The 21,604-nt window shown below is 44.2% G+C and overlaps 1 protein-coding gene across 1 annotated transcript; it reads left to right on the top strand.

Moving 5' to 3' along the window:
- Window positions 1-3,253: 3,253 nt before the first annotated feature.
- On the top strand, window positions 3,254-21,604 carry Fbxo40 (F-box protein 40). Its single transcript, XM_042055807.1, has 5 exons — window positions 3,254-3,338; window positions 14,102-14,261; window positions 16,443-16,500; window positions 17,893-19,929; window positions 21,392-21,604. The coding sequence occupies exons 1-5, from the start codon at window positions 3,254-3,256 to the stop codon at window positions 21,602-21,604; spliced, it is 2,553 nt and encodes an 850-aa protein (XP_041911741.1).

Below are 21,604 nucleotides of genomic sequence, written 5' to 3'. Positions count from 1 at the left end.
TCCCGCAACCATTGCTGCTATGAATAGTGGCGAACACATCTTTTCAAGGACTCATGCTCTCATTCCTTTTGGGTGGATTTCAAGGAATGGAAACCGCTGAATCACGAGGCAACTTCATGTTAAACTTTTAAAGACATTACCAGATTGTCTCCCCACGTGTTTTATATTCCTGCCCCAGCTTATGAGGGTTCCAAGTTGTCAGTCTCTCTCCACACGCCCTTTAATATTTTTCGTGGGTGAGCAGCCAGTGCTCTTAATTGCTGAATTGCTGAGTCCTTTTCTATGGAACGAAAAGAGAAAAGAAAGCCGTAAAGCGAAAGAGAAAGAGAACGCGAATACCCTATCCTCACTAGCACACCCTCCATGCTCTCTCTCTCTCTCTCTCTCTCTCTCTCTCTCTCTCTCTCTCTCTCTCTCTCTCCCTCTTTCTGACATGATCTCATAGCCCTGGCTTGCCTCAAACTTATTACAGAGATCTATCTGCTCTGCCTCCTGAGTGCCAGGACTAAAGGTGTCTGCCACCATGTCTGGCTTGATCTCTGGTCTCTGTCAGTGTTCCACTGATTTTTGTAGAAAAAGTATTTCTGTTTCCTAGTTTATCTCAGTGGGCATGATTGGCTGTTGGATTATCAGCAGAGAGGCCTCCTAGATTGCCAGGAGACTCCAAAGTTCTCCTCCCCCAAACTACCTTACACTTTTGACCAGAAGGACGGCAGATTCAGGGTCATTTACTTTCAATGACTGGAGGCCATAAGCTTCTGTTTCTTTCATAATCTTTAGTGTGATGGCTTTCTCACAGGGGATTTCTAGTCAAAGGTTTTGAGGGAAGCACCATCGCTGGTGATTTCAGTGCAGTGCCCGAGTTCAGACACAGGAAGAACCAGAGGAGCCAAAGTAGGAAGATACAGATTTTTGAGGAAGCAATGTCTGGGAAAATTTTAGATGGTACATTTTCTAGCCACACAAACAACATGCAGAACCAGAAGCATTTTCAGTGCTTGTAATAAAATGAGAAATTCTCAATAAATAAAATGCTGAAAGATGAAATAGAAAAGGTTTTGAATAAAAAGCATTTGGGAGTCATAAAGTAATAAATCTAAAGTGAGATAAACAAAAATATATTCTTCAGGCACAATGGAATGAAATAAGAAACCAATAGCAAGAGAGGAGAAAGTCAGGAAAATCACAAATGTGTGAACATTAAACCATGTATTCTTTTGAGGAAACTGGGGTACACTTTGAGATGAGTGAAAGCAAAAGCACAACTGGAGTCCCTGCAGCCTTTCTAAATCAGCTCTCCAAAGGAAGTGATGGCTGCAAACCCTGCACACAGGGAGGAAGCTAGCATGGCATCTCAGTGCCTGGCAAATACCTGCACACAGGGAGGAAGCTAGCATGGCATCTCAGTGCCTGTCAGTCAAATACCTGCACACAGGGAGGAAGCTAGCATGGCATCTCAGTGCCTGGCAAATACCTGCACACAGGGAGGAAGCTAGCATGGCATCTCATCTGTCAAATTAAACGTCCAGAGGAAATATGTGATTAGATAGAGATCAAGCAGCATAGAAAATGTCAAGAGGGATGATTAACTCATGACAGATACAATTATGAACATATTATGTAGTTAATAGCATATACCCAGTCTGTGTGAAGCAAATGTTAACCAAAGTTTGGAGAAACTTGAGTAAATATAGAATCACAATGCAAAGTTGTCACACAGCAGTCTTAAAAACTAAAGGTCAAGTAGATAACAATTTTATATGAGTGGAAAAGATTTAGCTACATAATTAATGAGGTTGACGCAATGGTAATTAAGGCTAAAGAAGTGACGAGATCTCAATGGCTTCCCACAGAGAAAAGCCTAGCCCCGCATGGCACCAACAGTAAATCCTACCAAATGTTTAAATCTTTATTGTGTCCTACCCAAACCAGAAGGATGTGATGGCTATTCTTAGTTGCCAACTTAACTACATCTGGAATTAACTAAAACCAAAATGGCTGAATACCTGTGAGAGGTTTTTTTTTTTTTTTTTTTTTACTTAATTGGGTCATTTGAAGTGGGCAGATCGACTTCTAATCTGGATCTTTGCGGTGTGAAGACATACCTTTAACCTAGATCTTTAGAGGTGAGAAGGCCCACCTCTAAACTGAGCTACACCTTCTGCTGGGAGCCTACACAAAGGGCATGGAAGAGGGAACTCTCTCTCTCTTTGCTCCCACCCTCAAAACAAGGTTCATTCCATCACTGGCATTAGAGTCTACTTCAGGATTCTGGTGCATACTGAAGACCAGCTGAGACATCCAGTTTCCAGTACTGAATAACTACTAGACTCCTGGGCCTTCTGTACATAGGCAGCCATTGTTGGATTAGCTGGATCACAGCCTGTAAATTATCTAATAAATCCCGTGTGTGTGTGTGTGTGTGTGTGTGTGTGTGTGTGTAGAAAGACAGACAGATAAACAGATAAAGCCATTCTATAAATTCTGTTACTATAAAAAAAACTCCAAAGAATACACAGGAACACCTCCTATCTTGCTCTCTGATACCAGTATTGCCCCAATATCACACCAAGCAAAGGCAACCCCAAAATGTTACAGGCTAGATACAAAAATCCTCAGTAAAATATTAACAAATCAAAGCCAGAAACACAGATGTGCTGGCTAGTTTTATGTCAACATGACACAAGCTGAAGTCATCTGAGAGGAGGAAGCTTCAGGTGAGAAAATGCCTCCGGAAGACAGGGCTGTAGGCAAACCTGTGGGGCATTTTCTTAATTTATGATTATTTGGGAGGGCCCAGTTGTGGGTGGTGCCATGGGCTAGTGGTCCTGGGTTCTCTAAAAAACTAGGCTGAGCAAGCCATAATGAGCTAGCTAGTAAGCAACACCCCTCCATGGCCTCTGCATCAGCTCCTGCCTTCAGGTTCCAGCCCTGTTTGAATTCCTGTCCTGACTTCCTTAATAGTGGACTCCGATGTGGAAGTGTAACCCAAATAAACCCTTTTCTCCCAAACTTGCTTTTGGTCACAGTGTTTCATCATAGCTGTAGGACAATGGAGAAAGAGCTATGTACTAGACCCAAAAATAACATTTGGTTCAAAATTCAAACACTAATCAATGCAATACAAGAAGTACAGAAAAGTCATCTGGTAAAAGTCCACAGCCTTTATGATGAGAACAGTCTCTAGACTAGAAAAACTGCTAGTCTGTCCCCCCCCCACCAACCCCCACCACCACCTTCAACCTACCAAAAGATGTCTGAAAGATGTCCAGGCAACTTGTATTTGTCTGTGAAAAATTCCACAGGTGACTTGCCAAGGAAAGAGCCTAATGTCCAAAGTAAGTCTGGGGCCCCCTTGCTCCAGGCAGGTAAAAGGTGAGGGGAGGAAATAAAAGACAGCCAGTCTGAAAAGGAAATGTGAATACCTCAGTTCACAGAGGATTATCTATAGACAGCCCTAGAGAATCCACAGGAAAACTGCATTACAAATTCAAATTCAGCAAAGTTTTGTATGCAAGATGCATGTAGAAAATGTGATGATGTCTTCTGGCTTCTCACCCAGATGAGTTTACCGACGTGAACAAATGTGCACGGGAGAATGGGGGAGGGGATTTCAGAGACTTCTCATCACAGCAGATTTAAGCACCCCTGTTTCCCTCAAGACACATCCACATTCAGATAGCAGCCAGACGGAGTGCTTTGTATGCAGGAGACGTTAGATTGAGTGCTTTGAATGCAGTACACGTTATTCACCTGCTATTTTTCCCCTCAGGAAAGAGGTGGAAAGAACGGTTTTGAAGTGGCTAAGATAAAGAATACCAGGCTATCAGAAGTCTTTCTTCTGGCTCTGAGCCTTGTGATTATGGATGAGTGTTTACCTTGCCTGATCCTGCATCTTCTTATCTGTAACAAGAGGGAAACAGGAAATGATAGCCAGGCCTCCTACCACCTCTAATGCTCTCCCTTGGACTTAACTCTCTGCTAGGTTTCTCTTGACAAGCTCTCCCTTCTCCCAGCCACCTGGGAAAGGCAAAGACCAGAGTGGGGGCAGATGCTGGGTGGTCATGAGAAGAAAGGAACAGGAGCATGACACCACGTCACTCACACCATTTGCTCTTGAGGAGTATTATTTAAGATGTGTTACATCCTTTTATGCTGTGGAACATTTGTTAATGATGCAAAGATGTGGTGCATGCTTGAATGTTGCATTTGTTTAACTCTACCAAGCTGTGTTACTTTGCCTGTCTAAAACACCTGATTGGTCTAATAAACAGGTGAACAGCCAATAGCTGGGCAGGAGAGGGATAGATGGGGCTGGCAGGCAGAGAGAATAATAAATAGGAAGAGAAATCTGGGAGGAGAAATCAAGGAGTGAGAGAAGAAGGAGAACCCCAGGGGTCAGCCTCCAAGCTACACAGCAAGCCACAGAATAAGGAGTAAAGAAAGATATACATGAATAAAGATAAAAGCCCAGAGGCAAAAGATAGATGGGATAATTTAAGAAAAGCTGGCTAGAAATAACCAAGCTAAGGCCAGATATTCATAAGAAAGAATAAGACTTGTATAATCTATCTGGGAGCAGGGTGGCAGGCCCCCAAAAGAGCCAAAAAGCTAAAGACCAAAACAAACAAACAAATAAACTACAAGTTGCTGCTTCAGCCAGTGAGGGACTTGGGTGAAAAACAGGGTTATAATTAGAGTAGGAGCCTGGCTACTCCCCACTCCACCCCACCCCCACCCTCACCCCCCTCCCCCAGCACAGCTGGACCTGCCCACGGCACACACAGGATTGTGGCTGTGCTGGACTTGCACTGGCTCTTCTTCCAAAGGCTTTCCCCCTTGCTCTGGTGAAAGAAAGGCCATTGGTACAAAGATCCACTTCCCCTGGGCTCTGCTCTGCCCGGCTAGCCCTTAGACACCGAGTGTTGATAACCTACAGGCGAAGGAAGTCGTAAGCTGAGCCTGGTCACATTGCCCTTGTGATATAGTTTTATTTTTAACTTTGAAACACTTGAACTATGTCAGTTGACGTTTTCTCCCTTTCACTGGCCTTTGCAGCAGAACTCGGGACCTCTGTGGCAGCAGAGGCGTCAGCAGCCACCTCCTTGAGACCTCCTTGCTCACCATCAAAGAGCAAGTAGCTGCAGATGCTGAGCCAGCTTGGACCACTTCGGTAAGATTTTCAAACGTGGGCAGGTGTGTGCCAGATCATTCCTTTGAGCCCTGGAGATGGGTTGTTAAACTTCGGTACGTGTGGGTGATGGGGGAAAGGCTGGTACTAGAAATCCTCAGCCATGTGTAATAAACTGTTTTGAATTTAAAATCCTACAGCAGCTTGCGTTGTCAGCAGACCTCTGCCGGCTTAGGCTGGCTCTTCCGTAACCAACCAGACAGTTCAGTGTTTTCTTAGTTACAGAGAGGCGAGAGGGGAGGGCAGCGTGTGGTAAGGAAAGAAGTGGAGACCCAGAGTTCAAATGCTGCAACATTTTCTCCGACCATCTTTGCTGCTCTAACTGCAAATCATCGCCACCAGGCTTAAATTCCATCGACTGCGGCACAAGGCGCGCTAACGGACCGCAGCTGTATTCCACTGCTCTCGCTTCTCATCCTCTGCCTGCCAGCTGAAACCCGGTGGTTTTGCCTAAACAAAGCTGCGACTTCTCTCCTGCACGCTCTTGAATCCAAAACGCAGCCATGAAAGGGACAGTGTTCTGCAAGCTGAAAATCCCACACAGACAGACTTATGTGCCTGAACTTACAGCGGTGACTGACTTGAATGTGCAGTCAGAACAGTAGAAGTAAGGTGATGAGAGCCATCCAGGGTCTTAAAAGCTAGGAAGGCAGATAAAGCACTCCTAGCTCCTGAAATAACTGTATACCGTTGTGTGCATGAAAAACGTTGGCAGCAGCAAGGGGGCCCTGTTTATTTTCTTCTATTTCTTCAGTTCAGAGTTCAACTGAGGACAACCTGGGAAGTGGCCTGAGCAAAAAGGGATCTGGGGTGTTTGGGTTCAAGTCGCCAATGCTGAGTCAAAGGAGATCGAAAGCGATCACTCGGATGCCCTAACTTCTGGCTCCATCTTGTCACCGTCTGTAACCTCCACTGTACCCCCAAGTCTGTACAGCAGTCTATGTTAGGATCGCACCTATTTGCTTAGGACAACCAGTCTCACTGTGGCCTTGTTTAAAGGCATTTGATTTTGCCAGGGTTCCCATGGCACCGAGGCAGAAGTGTATGCTAGGCTGCCGTCCTCCTCGTGAGACTTGGATATGATAGCTTAGTAGTCTTCAAGGGAAGAACCTACCTGTTCTCTCTCCTCCCCCCGCAGTTAAGTATCAACTATGAGAATTAAACGCTAATAAGTAAAATACTTTATAGAGTGACTCCTAGAGATGAAGGCTGTCAATTGCAAAACTGACAGGATCTGGGGAAACTCGTTCTATTTTAGTGTGTGGTGAAGTTGTTGGAAATACAGTCTAGAAGACCGTGGACCGTATGTGGGACTTATCCATAGATACCTAGGTAAGTTAGAACTTCAAGGGGCAGAGAGATGAACTGAATGGTTAACTTTACACCTTTTCTTTCTCTTGAGTGAACTATCTCCACGGCAGGGAATTGGGTGAACAAGGGATCGCTGTGTGACTGGTTGGCGAGTGGTTAGGAGTTAAGGAATACGTTTGATCTTTGCCTTTTATCCTTCCCACTTCCACCGAGGCTCGAGGTCAGAAATCAATCATCATTTTGAGGGCGGTCCACAGGAGGACCCAGAAGAGCCACAGAATGTAGAAGAGCCACAGCAAGTAGCATGAAAGGGCCACTTGCCTAAAAATACCTTCCTGAAATCAAACCCGTTTGTCACTAACTTTAAAACCATAGCAAAACGTGTGAAAATTAGTGTTAATCCCATTCTGGCTCGCTTGATTTAAAGGCAGCTGCTATATGTGACCTTATTGTGACGTTGTTGGTCCCGTCTCCTCCAATCCTACTTTGCCCTTGGCACCAGCTAAGCCCTCGGCACACAGCAGCCATCGCCACTCGGGTGCTGGCTGGGTGGTGCTGGGGTTTCTACAGACTTAATGGAATATCTGGGTGTAGTGAGAGCAGAACATGTGACTAGAAGCAGAGCGTATCGGAGCACAGGCGAGACACGATCCACCTCAGAGCCTCAGGTTCTCCTCTGAAAAATGAAGAGGGAAAACTAGCACCATCAGCATTGGCTGGAGCTTTATGGGAAAATTCCAGGCTTCCCTCCTTCCACTGAACCACAGACTGCTGAAAAAAAAACTGATCTAGAGAATGGTATATGCCCTGAAGTCAGAGGAGCCCTGGAAAAGAGGGTTTCTGGTTTTCTGCCTGGTCTGGAAGTGTCTGGTTATACAGCTGCAGGGGTTCCAAAGAACAAGGCCTGGTAAAAATGCTGGCAGCGCTCAGCATGTGTGTTCCAAGTCAGGCCCACTCAGTGCATTTACCTAAGGAGTTGAAAAGCTGTCTTCTCCTGCCCTCTCCTCTTTAATAAAAGACCTTAAAGTGACAAACATCCACCATCACTACAGTTTCCCCTTAAATTTGCTTCAAATTGTCTTCAGGGCTTTTTTAGAATGCCACTTACCTTAAGGTTCTTTCTGGTGTGCTACAATTCAGTCCTATTCCATAAACATCAGTTGAGACCATACAGCCATCACTTTACTAGACCAGCATAATCACTAACTACATCCTAAAGACAGAGCTACCGAAGTACACATGCTGCTACTACACCCTAAGGGTTAGCATGCCATGCTGGTCCTTATTGTGGTTCATCGGCACCGTAGTATTCCATAGTGTGCATGTACCACATTACCACTCTCCAGTTGTCAGCTCAAGGACATCCAGGTTGTTCCCATTTCTCAGCTGTTGTGACTGGAGTAGCGATGAACATGGGTGAGCAAGTGTTTGTGGAGTAAGATGTCAGTTCCTTGGCCATTCACTAAGAAGTATAGCTGGGCCGTATGGTAGATTTATACGGCTTTTAAGGATTCTCCACACCGATTTTCAGAGTGGCTACAATCCCACCAGCAGTGGACGAGGGTGCTCCTTTCCCTACATCTTCCCCAGCATTTGTGTTAGTTATTCTGTTGGTCTTGGTGGCCTGGCTGGGATCGGATGAAATCTCAAAGTTGTTTGATTTGTATTCCCGTAATTGTTAAGGATAGTGGGCATTTTCTTAGTGAATAGGTCAATATGGATAAGCTCTAAAACTTGTAAACTTCAGCCTGGGAAAGAGAGAGAGGGTCCTTGAGTTAACTCTGTGACTTCTAAGAAGTACCTGATCTTCTTTCTGGTGACAACGGGAGACCCTAGACACAACATATCGAAGGCCTGAGTGTACCATCTGCAGTCCTTCAATACTTAAGGACTGTTTTGTGGTGACCTATGGGGGAGAGGATATGGATTTCTATTCTTTAAAAAGCTAAGTAAGATTAAATGGGGTTTAAGGATTATTAAGTGGGGTTTAAGGATTATTAAGTGCAGTTTAAGGATTATTAAATAGGGTTTAAGGATTATTAAGTGAGGTTTAAGGATTATTAAGTGGGGTTTAAAGATTATTAAGTGGGGTTTAAGGATTATTAAGCCACCCTCGGTCTGTAAGACATTGGAGCAAGGAGGTCCTGCAAACTGAATGAGTAGCCAAGAGCTACAGAGATGATGCAATAAGCAAAAAATATCCTTCTCATTCATGATGGATTAAAAAGGTGACCCGGGCATGAGAGTGGCCAAAAGAAAGATCAATGAGGATCAGGTCTGGGACCCTAGAGAATGAAGAAGGGAAGGGGGTGTGATTTTATGTTTTAAGACACTTCCTCATTTTGTCTCAGGTAACCTCCTCGGGTTCTGTGGGGTGCTGAGATCCACTTGTTGGATAAATAGAGTAACCTTTGGAATAAGGTCAGAGGTGAGGTGAAAGGGACAGAGACAGTTCACCCAGGGCCTTGTCAGCCACAGAGATGACTTGGCACTCTCTGCCTTTTCTTGGAATGACTGAAGGCACTAAGCAGAGGAGTGAATGGCATAGTGTTATAGGTTGTTAAAGTCATTATTTCTCCTGGGAACGCTGGATTATGGGATGCAAGAGAGAGAAGTGACCCTGATTATATAGCCATGGTGTTAGAGCAGGTAAGAGATCACAGACTTTGGCAGTGGTGCTAGACACAGAGGTGAACAGAGTTACCCACTGCTTTTCTAGGTCTTTCATGAAAACCCTTCACCTAGCAGGCCAGCCTGGGCTACATTGCAAGACTATCTCAAGAAGGAAAATATAAGCCTTTCTGCTTATTCCCACCCACCCAGCAGTGGCTCCCTTGTGTTTTAGGCACTGTAACAAGCTACCTATAATTCAATGATTATCAAATTTGAACTTCCATAAAATTAGTGAGAATAAGTAGGTCTGATTCAGTAGATTTGGGTTTGGAACTCAAAGGAGACTTCTAATGAGTTCACAGACAATGCTGCTCCTTCTGCTGTGGGGACCTTGCCTTAAAAGCCTTAAGAGCCACTGCTCTACTTCCCTTGCCTTGGTTTAGCAACTTTATCACTTTCTAAGGGATCTACAGAATGCCACTACCAGCATCTGGTAAACTACTGTCCCTGACCCCACCAGCCAGATAGTATCTATCTATCTATCTATCTATCTATCTATCTATCTATCTATCTATGTCTATATATCTATATCTATATCTATCTATTTATCATCAATCCATATCTTTATCTATCAATCATCTATCTATCTATATCTATCTGCCTATCTTCTATCATCTATCTATTATCTATCTATGTCTATACATATCTATATCTATCTACCTATCATCTATCTATATTTTTATCTATGTACCTATCATCTATTATCTGTCTATATATTATCTATCTATATCTATCATCTATCATCCATCTATTATCTATCTATCTATCTATCTATCTATCTATCTATCTACCTACCTACCTATCTACCTATTTTAGACAGGATCTCTCTTTTTAGCTTTTATTGTCCTAGAAATCTCTACGTATGCAGACAAGGCTAGTCTCAAACTCACAGAGATCCACCTGCTGCTGCCTCCTGAATGTTGGGATTAAAGTTGTGCTCCACCATGCTCAGCTCCTGCCAAGTTCTAAATGCTCCATTTCTTTATAGAGCTACTCACTCCTTTAACACACATCTGCCGCCCTCAACCTTACTCAGACCATATCCAATAGAGCCAGTAAAATTGAGTGTGTGTGTATTTTTGAGCTAATAAAGTCTAAATCATGTTAGTTATTACCTCTTTTGGAGAGGGAAAATTTAAATTTCACATTTAATGAAGGCACATTGCACACACTTTTGACTAAATTTAGTTTGTTAGAAGGGCGACTAGAGAGTTTAAGGATGAACACAAGAGCATAGAAAGGGAAGGGGTCAGGGCCACCTGGAAGTCACTGTCTCAAGTGTAGTGATTAGTTTCGGGCCACGTTCCCGCCAACCCACTCCCGGCCACCGGCTAGCTTGTGCCCCCAAATGACAACACACAAATTGTAGTCTTTTAAATACTGCCTGGCCCATTATTTTCAGCCTCTTACTCACATCTTGATTAACCCATATTTAATTATCTGTGTAGCACCACGAATGGTGTCTTACCGGGAAAAATTCAGCACGTCTTACTGGTGGCTGGCTTCATCGCATCTAGCATCTCTCTGAGCAGAGGCATGGCAGTCTGTCTAACTTAGGAGAGGCGTAGCATCTGACTGAGCCATCTACCTCACTTCCTTCTTCCTGTTCTGTCTACTCCGCCCACTTAAGGGCTGGCCAATCAAATGGGCCAGGCAGTTTCTTTATTAGCCAATGAGAGTCCTCCATCACTCAGGTGAATCTTTTTATCATTGCTCCCATAGTAAAGAATTTCTATAATATACATAATTGATATAGCAGGTGTTTCACCTCAAGTATCAGAACCAATATTGTAGTGTAACATTTTAAAGATGAAAGTTTCTCTTTCACATCTGTGTTCTCTGAAACATGACACCAGCAGACATAGATCATTTTCTTGTTTGTTCTGCTCCAAGGGGATACAATGTAAGATCTGATTGAAAGGCCTACAAAAATATCTCCAGGGAGACAGCGGTTCCTAATAAGGATCATTTAGCTCCTTTCTACTCTGGAAGGATTTCACATGTAAACACTGTACTGTGTTCTCTCTAGCCATGGCCTTGTGTCTTCCCCAAATGATGGAGTTGGACCTCACATGTTCCTAAGGAGCATTATAGAGTGCTGGGTTTGAGGTCTGACAAATGGAGATCTCTCTGTGTCTCCAAGGGTTTGTCTGGACCCACCTCACATGGTTTTTGTGAGGACTAAGTAAGATGTTAATATAGGCACTAAAAGCTTCCTTCCTATGCTAGCTAATTTTAAGACAACTTGACACAAGCTAGAGTTATCAGAGAGGAGGGAGCATCAATGCAGAAAATGCCTCCATAAGATCCAGCTGTGCAGCTATGGAACACTTTCCTTTCTTTTCTTTTTCCTTCCTTCCTTCCTTCCTTCCTTCCTTCCTTTTTTGATTTTTCGAGACAGGGTTTCTATGTGCAACAGTCCTGGCTGTCCTAGAACTAGCTCTTGTAGACCAGGCTGGCCTAAAACTCAGAGATCCACCTGCCTCCACCTCCCAAGTGCTGGCATTAAAGCTGTGCACCACCACCATCTGGCTGTAGGACATTTTCTTAATTAGTGATGGTGAGGACCCAGCCCATTGTGGTTGGTGTCACCCTGGCTTGGTGGTCCTGGATTCTGTAAGAAAGCAGGCTGAGCAAGCCATGAGTGATGAGCAAGTCATTAAGCAGCACTCCTCCATGGCCTCTGCTTTAGCTCTTCCCTCCAGGTTTCTGCTCTGTCTGAGCTCCTGTTCTGACTTCCTTCAATGATAGACTGTGGTGTGGAAGTACTGGCCAAATGGACCCTTTCCTCCCCAACTTGCTTTTGGTCACACAGTGTTTCATCATAGCAATAGAAAGCCTAACTCAGACACTTCGTTCATCCATTATATTCAACACAGATGTATCTTCAATGGAGGTAAATCAGACAAACTCCAAACAGAAACATCTAGGCTCTGAGCCCTGAATCAGAGGATGGGAGCATCCTTCTTACATCACAAGGCAACCGATGCTGTATCTAATTTCATTTATTTGGGGCCAAACTCCCTGTTTGAACTCAAGGTAATCAATTCACTGTACAAATCTGCCTGCCCCTCAGGGGTTTCCTGGGAAGTGTGACTTTCAGTACTAAACCAGGAGAATCCCAGGCAATAATTTAGATTCACAAGAGTTCTGGGTTGGCCTTTGTCCCAATGAAAAGAATTTTGTAATGAAAGGTTGAGGTGTGACGTTGGTGGGCTATGTCGGTCTTTCTCCTTTCTTTTTATGGCCACGCTTCTCCAAGGTGACCTTTGCTCAACACTACTCTTATCTCAAGGTCACTCAGCTGGGTTTGAAAGAAAGAAAGAAAGGAAGGAAAGAAAAAGAAAAGAAAGGAAAGTGCTCCATAGCTGCACAGCTGAGTTTGGAATGAGGTCTTTATTTTATTTTTTTTTTTTTTTGGTTTTTTGAGACAGGGTTTCTCTGTGGCTTTGGAGCCTGTCCTGGAACTAGCTCTTGTAGACCAGGCTGGTCTCGAACTCACAGAGATCCGCCTGCAGAAAGGAAGGAAGGGGGAGCATCTTTGTTGGCAGGTGTGCTGTTTTCTCTTAGAGATATTTTCAAAGAACTTCACAGGACTAGAGAATGACAAAGTATATTCCCACCTTTGCTGACGGCTCCTCAGAACTCTAAAACACTTAAGGGGAAGGGTTGGGCTTAGAGCCCATCACAATGCCTGTACTGGAGTGCATCCTTGCTGAGAAGCAGAGTTCTTATGCTGGGCTCCAGTAAACTAGCCACACTCTTTGCTTCTCTTCCCAGAATTTGAGCTCAGCATTGTGACTAATGATATTGCCAACAAGTACTAAGTATTCCTGGTGTTAGCAGTTTTATTCACCTGCCCTCCAACCCTTTGTGATCAACATTTTTTTCTACCTGAAAGCTGGAAGGGATTCAGGGTGTTCCACACTCCATTCTTACTGACCAGCTGCTATTCTGAACAGGAAAGAGATAGTGCCATTCCTTCTGAGAGGCCACAGTCCTGTCACCATTGAAGTACATCCTGTTCCCCTCTCATCAAACACCAGTTTCAAATGGGCGAGGGTTTCACAGCTGAAATGTCACGAGAACTGTTTGGAAATTGTTCATAAGCACATGTAGTCACAGCTGTCACCGTTTTTTTCTTTCTTTGTTTTGTTCTGTTTTTTTTTTTGCAGAAGTATAGGTGGCATTACTACATTTCCTTTATATCTGGGACAACATAGCCCTGATTTGCTGAACATTTGGTCTCTCCTCTGGCTGCCCTTCTTCCTAATGTCCCCATAGTGTCACACATGGCTGGGTATTAATACTTGATGTCTCATATCTATTCTGTGTTCTCATTTCCCACTTAGAGCTTTCTCTCTCACTTGGGAACTTCCAACATCGTCATCTCTGCCTCCCAATTCCTCTTCTCGCTGCAAGATTGCCATCACCTTGAACAACTTACGTCAAACTTGTTGGACTCATCTTGTCTCCTCAAGTAGTTTCTTTCTAGACTTCTATTTTTCTCACAACTTGTGGCCAATATCCCTTTCTCTTGGATTAAAATCTTGGCACCAACTTTAACTCATTTCCACATCTCCAGTCAGAAATAAACCAGAGTCTCCTTTGGAATGCCTTTCATCTGATTCATCTTTCTGTTTCCACGTTCTTCAGCCTCACCTGTGCAACTATGGCGCATTCTCTACATTAGTTTCTAACTCTAGATCCTCTTACTCCATCCCGCTTAGCTCCCAAACCACAAATAAAATGCTGCCTTATTGTGTACCAAATAGTTTGATTCCTTAGTCTATTTAAGAATTTCCACATGAAGTCTGCCATGGACTTTTCCCTCTAGAAATGATCTCAAATATGGCAGGACTCAATGACCAGTTAGGTAGACAATTGCATACAAAAGATGTGTTCTTTGCACTGACTCTGTTCTAGCTCAGCCTATCATAGTTCATTTTGGTTACTATGACAAAACACCAGGGACAAAACACCAGGGGCTAAGTAAGAACAACAGCAACTTATTTCTCACTAAGAAGTCTGAGATCAAGATTATGGCAGATTTGTTGTGTTTTGAAGGCCTGCATGCTGGTTCACGGTATCTTGTTTTCCTGTGCTGATAGGACAGAAGTCTTAAGTGTCCTTCCTCTCAGTCCTCTTTAACGAGGGCACTGATTTCATTTATGAAGACCCAATCACTCTCTCAAGACTCAATCACTTCCCAAAGACTCCACCTCCAGATGTGATCACAATGGTGATTAGATCACAACAGTAAAAACTTTGGTGGACATAACATTCAGTCCATAATGCAGTCCAACCCTCTCAGCCCTCTGGCCCTGCCCAGCTTCTCTCTGGCTCTCATGCCTTTGATTTTCTACTACTGGGCCCTGAACCCATTTGATGTTCTGTGCCATAGCTTCTTACCTGTCCCCTGGCTTGGTGACAGGAGAATAGAGCACTCTGGGATGATCCCCCTTCAGGATTACTAGTGTGCCTGGTAGAGTCTAGAACAAAGGTGCAGGGATAATCAGATGGAAGTAAGTTGTCTTAGTTTATTTTCTACTGCTGTGATAAACAGCAGGGCCAAAAGCAGCTTATTCAGGAAAGTGTTTATTTAAGTGTGTAGTTGATAGCCCCCCATGAAGAGAAGTTGGGGCAGGAACTCAAGACAGGAAACTGGAGGCAGGAACTGAAGCAGAGACTATGGAGGAATGTTGCTTACTAGTTTGCTCCTCATGGCTTGTTCAGCCTTCTTTCTTACAGAACCTAGGACCATCTATCCAAGGGTGGCTCTACCCATAGTGAGCTGCCCCCCATATCAATTATCAATCAAGAAAATGCCCTATAGAATTCTTATAGGCAATCTATAGAGACATTTTCTCAGTTGAGGCTCCTCTTTCCAGATAACTCTAGTTTATCAAATTGACAAAAAAAATTCCTCAAAAAACACTAGGGCATGTATTGAGGGTATAAATCCAGTATTGATCCCGCAAATAGCCACAGGGGCAGTCAGATTCTCCAGTAGCACAATATAACTCTCCGTGAACATGGAAATGTCCTATTCTGTGTCATCCAATAGAGTAGCTACTTGCAGATGTGCCTACTGAACACTTAAAACACAATTGGCATGAAAAAGGAATTATTCCATTTTGATCAAACTGAAACCATCACATGTGGCTGACTACCAAATAGAATGATGCAGATTTACAGGTCCACAAGGGTCATAGATGATTCTTATTAAAGTGTCTGAGACTCTGTTTGAAATCAGTTTGTGTGACTCATGGGCATTACTGACTCATAGGGTACAATCAACAAATATTTATTGGATGAGTAGACAGATAAACAAAAGCAAAAAGAATAGCCAGACTAAAGATTCCTTGAAAATGTGGGGGTATTGAAGACTAAAGATAAAAAAGACTTCCCCCAATTCAATACATTGGTACTGAAAGGAATTCAGTTTCAAGTTAGGTGCAGTGGTGCATACTTTAATCCTGGCACTGGAGAGGTAAAGACTTTTGATCTTTGTGAGTTGAAAGCCAGCCTGATCTACATAGATAGTTCCAGGACAGCCAGGGCTACATAGGGAGACCCTGTCTCTTATGTGTGTGTGTGTGTCTATGATGTAAGATGGTTGTTTTTAGATTTTTTGGGGTGAGATAAATTCCAAAGGCAAAGGTCCATGCTGAAGTGCTTAGGGATGAAGCGTCATTAGCATCTCATTATCATGTGGGGTGACTCTAGCCATTCAAGGAGGAGGCACAAAAATGGCAAGATTCTAGCAACTGTTATAGTGGCGTGGGACTGCAGGACAGAAACTTCTGTCTACACCCTCCATAGACAGGAAACTCCGTGGGGGCAGCCGAGGAGATTGGGGCTGGATGGACAATTGAAGGTAGACAGTAAAGAAGGGTTTCAAGAAACAGAAGTCACAGGTTCCATGGTTGGAACCCTTCAGTGGACATGTGGGTCAATGCAGAGAGCCTGGCTAGCATGGCCTGACTTGGAAACCTGACTCCATACTTAGCAGACGAGTGACCATGAGTAAGTTAGCTTCTAAGTCTCCATTTTCTTAACTGTAAAATGGGACAGCTCCTCCAAGGCAGTGAGCAGAATTTAGTGAAAGACCATGTGAAGTCTCTTTGGTCCTTGATCATATAAATAACTATAACATGTTCCTTACTAATCATTCGTATTTTCATATTTTCTCTACAGTTAAGAAGCCAGACGTTGGGAAGCCATGGTAAGTATCAGGATCTTGTTGGAGCTTCACTGTTGGCAGGTCCAGGTCCAACTCTATTTATCCTGGAACCCTAGTCAATGGTTATAGATATGGCTGTGTGAGTTAATGATATTTGTTATTGAAAAGTGGACACTGATTAAGGGGAACGATGAGAAAGATTTGCGAGCAAAGATTCAACACATAGAAATAATGAACAATGAGATAGAAATATTAATTACTCTGATGTGGTCATTAGCCATTGTAATATATGTACATAGACTGAATTATTATGCAATGCCAATGAAATTTTAAAAAAATATAAAATATAATAAAAGCCAACAAGAATCTAATTGGCTAACAGTTACTTCATTCAGGAAGTATTATGGAATACCTAAAGTAGCTTATGTCAAGTGCTAGATGCCAGAGAGGAAAATGTAAGCAAAACCAGACTTGGTCTTGGCCTCTGGAATCGTTGGCTGGATGAGTAACAGCACCCTCATATTCAGGAGTGTTACATGCACCACATTTATGAAGAAAGCTCACAAAGAATAAATACTATTTTGGTGTTGAATTAAGTTATATGCAAAATATAATCTCAATATATTATAGATCAAAATGGAAAATAAAAATAAAATAAATAAAGACTCTCAAAGCTACATAAATCTATATCTCCATGACCCTTAGGTAGAAATTTTTAAATAATACCTTTATTAATTTTTAAAGCATTTCATACAACATATCTTGAACATGTTTAGTGTTCCCCATATCTTCCTACATCCACCCTCTCCCCTTTTCATATCGTCTTTTCTTTGTCTTTAGAAAGGGTTATCACACAAAAAAAATAAGTATGATGAGAAATATAGGTAAAATTGGAATCCAGTCTTGTGTCTAAAAAGCAGTGTTCGAAATCATATTGACAATTGTTGTGGCTAGTCTTCTCTCAACTTGACACAAGCTAGAGGTAACTAAAAAGAGGGAACTTCAGTTGAGGAAATGCCCTTATAAGACTGAGCTGTAGGACATTTTTTAACTAGTGATTGATATGGGAGAGCCCAGTGCACTGTGGGTGAGACCACCCCTGGTCTGGTCTGGTGGTGCCCGATTCTATAAGAGAGACTGAACAATCCGTGGGGAGAGGCAAGCCAGTTCTCAGCACTCTTCCATGACCCCTGCATCAGCTCTTGCCTCCAGGTTCCAGCCCTGCTTGAGTTCATGTGTGACTTCCTTCAGTGATGAACTACAATGTAGACGTGTAAGCCAAATAAACCCTTTCCTCCCCAACTTGCTTTTAGTCATGTTGCATTGCACAATAGTAACCCTAAGACAATAGTATTATGAATGTGTTACAAATCATCTATAATACACGGTTTGAAAATAACAGTTGTCAAATGTAGTCTGTCACAACCCAATCTTTGGGATCTGTTTTAAACATACTTACCACTTACACAGCAGAAACTACTACAAAGACTGTTCTGGACTGCTGTGTTCCCGATTGCCTCTGCATTAAGAGGTTGCCACAGAAGTCTTAAAGAGACATGAGGTAAGTGCATCAAAAGCCACCGCAGGAGTGTATTCTGTTCCCCTTCCTGCAGTCACCTGTCTCCTCTGCCTTTGTCCCCACTGTGTCCAGGGCTGGGCGCGCAGGCCTCCGCCTGAGCAGCACAGACATTGTGAAGGATGTATCAACCGCCACTGCCATGTTCTGGTGGAACCCAGCATCTCCTGCCCAGTGATAAGCTGCCACCTGCTCTGTGGCGCTACCTTCCACATGTGCAAAGAGACAGAGCACGCACTCCTCTGCCCTCTAGAGCAGGTTCCTTGCCTCAACTCGGAGTATGGCTGCCCGCTCTCCATGGCGCGCCACAAGCTGGCGAAGCACCTGCAAGTGTGCCCAGCCAGCGTGGTCTGCTGCTCCATGGAATGGAACCGCTGGCCCAACGTGGACTCAGAAACCATCCTTCATGAGAACATCATGAAGGAGATCCCCAGCGAGGAATGTTTGGACACAGCCCTGGCCCTCCAGGACCAGAACGTTCTGTTCAGGTCCTTGAAAATGGTAGAGCTTTTCCCAGAAACCAGAGACGCCACTGAGGAGGAGCCAGCCACTAATGGTGACACCGGTTGGGAGGAGACCGGAGGTGCAGTGGGGGGCGTAGATGCCAGGCCAGTACCACACTGTTGTCTGCCAGCAACCAACGAGCAAATGATGGAACTCAGTCAGGAGGAACGAGATGCACTGGCAAAAACCAAAGAAGGAATGGACCTGGCCAAGTTTGGCAAGTGGGAAAGTATGTTCAGCAAGGAGCATGCAGCCTCAGTTTTAACGGGTTCCTCCGGGAAGAGTGCAGATGAGGGTGGGAACGTGACTGGGAGAGAGCAGTGTTCTCATAATGGTAGCACGGGTGATGCAGAGACATCTCCAGGAGGAAGAGAACCAGAGGAAAGCCCGCAGCCCCAGGATCTTCCCGCTGCCTTGGAGATGACAGGGCTTGCCCCTTGGCAGGATGGTGTTCTGGAAAGACTAAAAACGGCCGTAGATGCCAAAGACTATAACATGTATCTGGTGCACAATGGGCGGATGCTCATCCACTTCGGGCAGATGCCAGCTTGTACGCCCAAGGAGAGAGACTTTGTTTATGGCAACCTCGAGGCTCAAGAGGTGAAAACGGTTTACACCTTCAAAATTCCTGTGAGCTACTGTGGGAAGCGAGCTCGCCTAGGAGATGCCATGTTGAGGTGCAGACCAAGTGAACACAAAGCCGTGGACACTTCCGATTTGGGTGTCTGTGTGGGAGACCTGCCCAAATCCGATCTCATCAAGACCACCCTCCAGTGTGCTTTGGAAAGAGAACTCAAAGGCCACGTCATCTCGGAATCCAGGAGCATTGATGGGCTCTTTATGGACCTCGCCACCCAAACATACAACTTTGAGCCAGAGCAGTTTTCCTCAGAGACAGTGTTGGCTGATGTCCTAAGCACTGCCCAAGCCAGAGGCCTGCACGTGGAGCTCCACAGTGAGTGCGTGACCCGGAGACACAATAAAAGCAGTTCGGCCTTCACGTTCACCTGCAACAAATTCTTCCGGAGGGATGAATATCCCCTGCACTTCAAGAACGTCCACACCGACATTCAGTCGTGTCTCAATGGCTGGTTCCAGCATCGATGCCCTCTCGCCTACTTGGGATGTACCTTTGTCCAAAATCACTTCCGCCCCCCTGGACAAAAAGCCAAAGTGATCTATAGCCAGGAACTGAAGACTTTTGCCATCAAGCCAGAGGTTGCTCCGGAGCTGAGTGAGGGATGGAAGAGCGACCAGCTCTTGGGCCATGGTAGGAAAAGCCAGAATTCTCTAACCAGTCTGCCCCTGGAAGTTTTGCAGTACATTGCTGGGTTTCTGGACAGTGTTAGCCTGGCCCAGCTCTCCCAGGTGTCAGTGCTGATGAGGAACATCTGCGCCACTTTGTTGCAAGAGAGAGGGATGGTGCTCTTGCAATGGAAGAAGAAGAGGTATTCTCATGGAGGCACCTCCTGGAAAGTCCACAGTCAGGCAAGTAAACATTTGGTCTTCTTTTCCATTCATTCATTCATTCATTCATTCATTCATTCATTTGTTCATTCATCCAATAAATATTTATTAAGAGCTCTCTTGGGGCACTGAGGTTCAACCTGAAGGTCAGAAAAGCAAAATAGCTAGCCACTGGCTTTTACCTCTACCTCAGTCCGAAATGGCGATCCTGCCTCCAGGAATCCTCAGAATTAGATAGAGCTGTCACCTTCCATTTTATATTCCTCTCTAGTACTGGGATTAAAGGCGTGCACCACTACCACCCGGTTTCTATGGCAAACTAATGTGGCTAGTGGGATTAAAGGCGTGTATCACCATTGCCTGGTCTATAGTGCTGACCAGGGTGACTGTTTTACTCTCTGATCTTTAGGCAAGCTTTATTTGTTAAAATACCAATGAAATATCACTACAGTCGATAATTTAATTTATATACTAAAAGAAAATCTCATTTTGGGAGGCTCAACTTTGCCCCAAATTCAAATATGTCTGGCCACTTTTGGCTATCACTCGGGGCAGACTATTTTCCTTGTAGAAAGGGAGAAAGAACTTACATGAGGCTAAAGGATACCCATTTTAAAGTGGCTTTTTAAGAGAAATGGATAACAGTTCTAAAATCGTAGGAACACTTCTCTTGCCCAAGGACAATGATCAAATAAGATGGTGGAGCAGTCAGGCTGGAAGGGCATCAGTCTGTGAAAGTGGTGACCGGCCGGCTACCCTATTCCAGGTGGAAAATCAGTGTTCAACTGAGCACATACTCATGGAAATCTCCTTTTGGGGTCTTTCTTCTAAGAACACCCTTTTTTGTTAGGGTATTTTTAATATTAGGTTTTAGAAAACAAACATAAAGGAACATAGATGATCAAAGAAACTTATTGACTTATATAATTTTAAAAAAAATCAAAAGGCTTCAGGTAAGACTTACTCTGGCAGCTTAAAATGATCTTTTTTCTTAATCCCACTTCTGGGATATTGGCTGTATTCTTAGGCAGTTCTTCCTCAGTGTCCCTGGTAGCTGCTGGGGGCTCCTGGGACCCCAGCTTCCTCTGAGTCCAAGTACAGATGGAAGGGAGAATCTGCTCTTGGTGCCTCACTCAAAAGTCCCAGAGCAGCGCCTCATGAATGCTAAGCATCACCATTTGAACTGTGTGCAGACCCGTTTTCCATTGCTCATGGGGGTGCTGGGGAAGGTGCGTATCAATTGTAGGTTGGCATCAGGCATCGTGATCAACTGAAAGGCTGGCTGGGAAGAGATTAATTAGCAAGGCATTGGGCATTAGATGCAGGAACAGGAAATAACGAATGTCCAGGCAGACACTGAGCACCGTGGAAGCTGGACACAGAACAGGGCCAGCTACCCTGCACACTGCACAGAACCACTCAGCCTCAAAGCACTCAGTGCTCATTGCGCATGTTCACCTTTGAGCTTTCTCTTTCCCAGCAGACCTGGCAGTTCAGCAGCCTCTTCTCCAAAATCAAGAGCTGGGAGTTTAACGAAGTCACCTCCATGTCTGAACACCTGAAAACCTGTCCTTTCAATGTCGTGGAGCACAGAACTGACCCGATCCGTTTGACCAGCATGTGTCAGTCTCAAGAGCAGACCCGAGAGAGCTTGGTGTCCATGTTTAAGGGCCGACCACGGGGTAGACGCACCTAA

The sequence above is a fragment of the Arvicola amphibius genome, chromosome 10 (assembly GCF_903992535.2).
Source record: "Arvicola amphibius chromosome 10, mArvAmp1.2, whole genome shotgun sequence".
In the NCBI taxonomy this organism is placed as follows: Eukaryota; Metazoa; Chordata; class Mammalia; order Rodentia; family Cricetidae; genus Arvicola; species Arvicola amphibius.
This window is presented reverse-complemented; position numbering and strand designations above follow the sequence as displayed.